Source organism: Rosa chinensis, chromosome 2, assembly GCF_002994745.2.
Source record: "Rosa chinensis cultivar Old Blush chromosome 2, RchiOBHm-V2, whole genome shotgun sequence".
Lineage (NCBI taxonomy): Eukaryota > Viridiplantae > Streptophyta > Magnoliopsida > Rosales > Rosaceae > Rosa > Rosa chinensis.
In genome coordinates this window covers 32,848,388-32,853,352 of record NC_037089.1, presented here as the reverse complement: position 1 = coordinate 32,853,352, position 4,965 = coordinate 32,848,388, and the positions used below count along the sequence as shown (strand labels likewise).

General features: G+C 45.9%; 2 protein-coding genes across 2 annotated transcripts; one reads left to right on the top strand and one right to left on the bottom strand.

The window, feature by feature from the left end:
- The first annotated feature begins 217 nt into the window (after window positions 1–217).
- On the top strand, window positions 218–2,830 carry LOC112184155. The gene is made up of 3 exons (XM_024322430.1): window positions 218–1,003; window positions 1,422–2,017; window positions 2,815–2,830. The coding sequence occupies exons 1-3, from the start codon at window positions 218–220 to the stop codon at window positions 2,828–2,830; spliced, it is 1,398 nt and encodes a 465-aa protein (XP_024178198.1).
- LOC112189157 (U-box domain-containing protein 28) lies at window positions 2,741–4,763 on the bottom strand. The gene has a single exon (XM_024328427.2). The coding sequence runs from the start codon at window positions 4,478–4,480 to the stop codon at window positions 3,200–3,202; it is 1,281 nt and encodes a 426-aa protein (XP_024184195.1). The 5' UTR covers window positions 4,481–4,763; the 3' UTR covers window positions 2,741–3,199.
- Window positions 4,764–4,965: the final 202 nt, after the last annotated feature.

Genomic DNA, 4,965 nt, shown 5'->3' with positions numbered 1-4,965 from the left:
GCTAATGTATCATAGGTTTCAACCACACCCTTTTAGCTTTCTTTATGGCTTATGGTATCATTTAGAACAAATAACTGATCTAGTTCATGGAGTTAAAGTGTGCTCGGGGGCCCCTGCCATTAGTCATCTCTTCTTTGCGGATGATTCATTTATTTTTTCAAAAGCAGATGTTACTGATGTGTTGTGTCTGAGGGATATATTTCAGAGGTATGAAAAAATGTCTGGGCAGCAGATTAATTATGAGAAGAGCTGTATTTCATTTAGCAAAAATGTTCCGAGGTGGAAGCAAGATGAGTTGGCCTCTCTGTTGGGTGTAAGAAGGGTGGACAAGCATGATAAATACTTAGGGTTACCAACGGAACTCAGTTATTCAAAGGATGAGGCCTTCCGGTACCTTGTTGACAGGGTAAGGAAGAGGACTCAAGGCTGGAGAGACAAGACCCTAAGCACAGCAGGGAAGGAAGTTTTGATCAAGGCAGTGGTGCAATCTATCCCAACGTATGTGATGAATTGCTTTGAGTTACCTAAACATTTGTGTCATGAGATGCATCGACTAATGGCTCGATTTTGGTGGGGGGAATTTGGTGAAGAGAGGAAGATCCATTGGGTGGCTTGGGAGAAGCTTTGTGCTTCAAAAAAAGAGGGAGGTTTAGGGTTTAGAGATATGCACTTGTTTAATATTGCTTTACTTGCCAAGCAGGGGTGGCGATTAATTTGCAGGCCAGATTCTTTACTTGCACAAGTACTGAAGGCACGTTATTTCCCCCAAACTGATTTCATGCAGGCGGAGTTACATAAGGGTGCATCGTTTACATGGAGGAGTATTTTAAAAGGGAGGGATTTGTTGAGGAAAGGTTTGAGGTTTCAGGTGGGTAATGGGGAGAATATTTCAGTTTGGAACGATCCTTGGGTGCCTCTACCCTATCGCTTCAGACCTTTCTCTCTCCCCATGCAGGGGACGGAAGAGTTCAAAGTAGCAGATTTTATTGATTCAGAGGCTGGGGTATGGCAGGAATGGTTCCTAGAAGAGTTGTTTACGCCAATGGAGGTGGCGAATATCTTGAAGATCCCTCTTAGCTTAAATGGGGGGGGGGGGTGATGATAGGCTTGTTTGGCATTTTGACAAGAAGGGGAGGTACAGCGTAAAAAATGGGTACCATATTGCAAGAGTTAGTGACAACTTGGAAAGGAAAGCTTCAGGCTCAAGCTCGGAGACGCGTTGCGCAAGGTTGTGGGGAAAGCTCTGGAAAATAAATGTACCACCTAAGGTACGTATGCATGCATGGCGTTTGGTCAAGGGAATCTTACCTACTAGAGCTGCCCTAGCTAAGAGGGTCCAGCTCCCAGACGTGAGTTGTGTGTATTGCTCTAATGGCGTGGAAGATAGTTTGCATTTGTTCAAAAACTGTGATGCATTGAAGGCTTTCTGGCTGCATGGTTTGTTGAATTTACAACCTGGTAAGCACCCCACTACTCTTCTTGACATTTGGTTTTGGGACATGATTGAAGCACTTGATGGGGAGAAGCTTGAATATTTCTTGATGGCCCTTTGGGTGGTTTGGATGGAACGAAACAACATGGTCTGGAAGGGTTCTTATTTTAACATCATTAACATGCATGCATGGGCTACTTCATTCCTTGATGACTACAAAAATTTACACAAACGTCAAGGACATAAGGCAAGGAGGACTCCAATCAAGTGGAGTCGTCCACCACGGGGAAGGCTAAAAATTAATATAGATGGGAGTTTCTGTGCTGATACAGGCTCCGGAGGTGTGGGTGTTGTGGTTAGAAATTATGAAGGGACGTGCATGGCGACCTTTGCTCGAACGGTCCAATATGCACAGTCTGCAATTCATATGGAAGCAGAAGCCCTTAGAGCAGGGTTGTTGATTGCAATTCACCAGGATTGGAAAGAAATTGAAGTTGAAAGTGATTGTGTGAACTTAGTGAATGCATTACATGTTGATGGAGATGATTTGTCGGACATCGGACGGATCTTGGATGATTGTAGAAGGTATGTTACTGCATTTAACTTTTTTAACTTTCAACATATATGTCGCGAAGCAAATGGTGTGGCCAATAGATTAGCTCACCTTGCTAGATGTGGGAATTTAGATGAATTTTGTTTAGAGGAGACGCCTGTTATCATTCAGGACGTTCTTTATGAGGATCAATGTAATCTTTCTTATGTAGCTCGGGGTTCAGGTTATATGTCCCCCCCGATGCAAAATTTTATTTCAATAAATGGAACCGGGCGTGGGGCTGAGCCTCCCAGTTAGGCTGGGTTCCAAACCCCTTTCAAAAAAAAAAAAAAAAAAAACTAATCAGAGTCGGTTTCCCATTATTACTTGATATAATGGCTTAGTCTCGTATTTGTATGTAATAAGTCTTAAATTTGGCTCGTTAATTCATAATTGATGTAATAAAATATAATCAGAGTTAATTTTGAATTTATACAAAAATTCAAAACACGATGTTATATCAAAATTTAAAAAATTAAAGATCGAAGTTAGAATTTGCACCACCCTGATCGACCCTGTAAATAAATTACAATCATTTTTGTATTTGTTTTGATTGACATAAGTTGAGGAGAGCAAATGCTCTTGTTCTTGTGAAGCACTTCATTGGTGATTGGCGGTGTGATTGAACATCTTGCATTGAATGATTGTGGAACCAATCAAAGGGTTTCTTTCCTTCGAATATGACCGATTTCCATGTACAAAAGAATACACAAAAATGACAAATGATGGGTCGTTTTACATACATTTCTTGCTTACACAATGATGTATAAGTGTGGTTGGGTATTGATAGCTACTGGTTCCATTGATTTGATCTAACCAAAATAATTAAGGATCATTGCAATGCAGCAACACCAACCAAAGTGGAATCACCCATTAGTCCATTACCCACTACCTTTAACTTCACTCCTCATTTTCTGTTCTAATGCTCCCTTCACTAGTAAAAGAAATCACAATCACAAAAACAAACCTTGAATTCTCTTTACAATTCGATTATTGATCCGACATCAAATTCGAGAAAACGTTACTAAGACGAGGGATGGTGAATCCAATAACCAGAAATAACCAAATTAAAAATCAAATGTAATGAATTTCAATTTCTCCTTGCCTCCTTGGTAATTTGTACTCGCTAACAAAATTTTTTGTCATTTACAATCTCTCTCCTTTGGGTTTTTGTCTCAAAAGGGCATAATATGAGTTGTCTTGGTATCATAACACGAAATGGTGGACTTGGAATTCACCCGGAAAATCTTAAGCAAATCGGCGGCCATTGGCCGGACGCACGGCGAGCAATTGCTCTGCATCAACAGCAGAATCTTGGTCAACCCGTTGGCCTTCGTCACCGCCTCCTGCGCCGATCGCTCCTTGAACAAGTAGCACACGCTCCACAGAATCATCACCGCGTGCTCCGTCGCCGTGCTCGACGCCTTCAGCAGTCTCTGCACGATCGCCGACACGCAGCAGTCGCCTCCTTCCTCCTCCTCCGCCTCGCAAATCTTCGCCCGCCCCTCCTTCACCGACGACACCGTTTCGAGCAGCTTCAGAACCTTCTCGATCGTCGACGTCGTGGAGTTCGAGTCCGACAACAATTTGGACAGAGACCTGACGGCGCCGAGTTGGACTAGTTTCACCTTCACGCGTTTCGGCACCGAAACGGCGATGAGGCACGACAGTCCGGCTTCGATTAGGGTGGAATCTTTTTCCGGACTCGTTAATTTCAACAATTCCGGCAACACTCCGTCCCGCTCTGCGACCAAGAGCTTGGACTCAGCGCTCACGGCGATCGACTCCATAACCCTAGCCGAGGCGATTCGAGACTCGGCGCTTCCCCGTTGGAGAACAAGCAGCAGAGAAGCCAAGCAATCTCCGGCGCCGGCGCCGCTCTTCTTCAGCATCAACCTCACCAATTCGTCGGAGTCTTGGATTTCTCCAATCAGAAAATGAATGATCCTGACGATTTGCTCGAGAATGCGAATGTTGTTGCTCCCGTCGGCGGCATTGCCGCCGCCGGCGAGAGCCTCCACGAGCAGCGCCGCAAAGCCGTCGCAGTTGGCGAGGAACTTCCTGTTGTCTTCGGACTCCTTGGCGAACCGCAGAATCTTGGCCAGCGAATCCACAGACGAGGAGGAGGTGTGGCGGTGCATCTGCTGAATCAGCTCCACCACCTGGTCTTTGGAGTTGCTGCTGTTGTCGATCTCGAATCGCGCCTTTCGGAGACGCACCGATTCGGACCAGATCTGTATGAGGCGGTGGAGGGTGCGGTTGGGTACGAAGTCCTTAGAAGAGAGGACTTGCATGGTGGCGGGGCAGGTGTTGTTGCCGTCGTCCAGCCAGCGCTGGATGCTGGCGCGGTCGTAGGTGACCCCGGTGCAGAGGCTCACGGGGGACTTCATCACGTCAAGTGAAATCGGGCACCGGAAAAAGCTCGGCACCGTGATGTAGAGGTCGTCCCTTCCCATTTTTTGGTTTCGGAGAACTACGAAGAAATGTAGAGAGAGAGAGATATGGAGAAGAAGAATCAGATTGGAGAAGACAAAAGAGAGCTGTGGGTTTAAAGAAGACAGAGAAAGTAAAAGAGTCAAAGGTACGGTGACGTCAGCTTTTCTACTTTTTCATCTGATTTCTTTTTATTTTAAAAAATATTCGCGGGTTTTGGTCCACGGTCACAGGGAGCTGTTTTCCTCTGTGCGGGGGTTTATATTTTAGCTAAGCAACTTCAGCCGGTTGATGGGGGTGTGTGAGATCGGAGGGCTAGGATTGGAGGAGGAGGTACACGTGGGATGGGAGTGGAAAGAGCGTGCAATGGGGGAACGTGGGGTGGGGGAGTGGGGGACCACTGGAAGAAGGAGTGGGAGGTGTGGGGCCCAGGAGGGAGGGTTCGTTCGGTCGGGATGAGGACGTCAGGGGGACGATGAGATTTGGGGAGTTGACGGAGAATAACGGC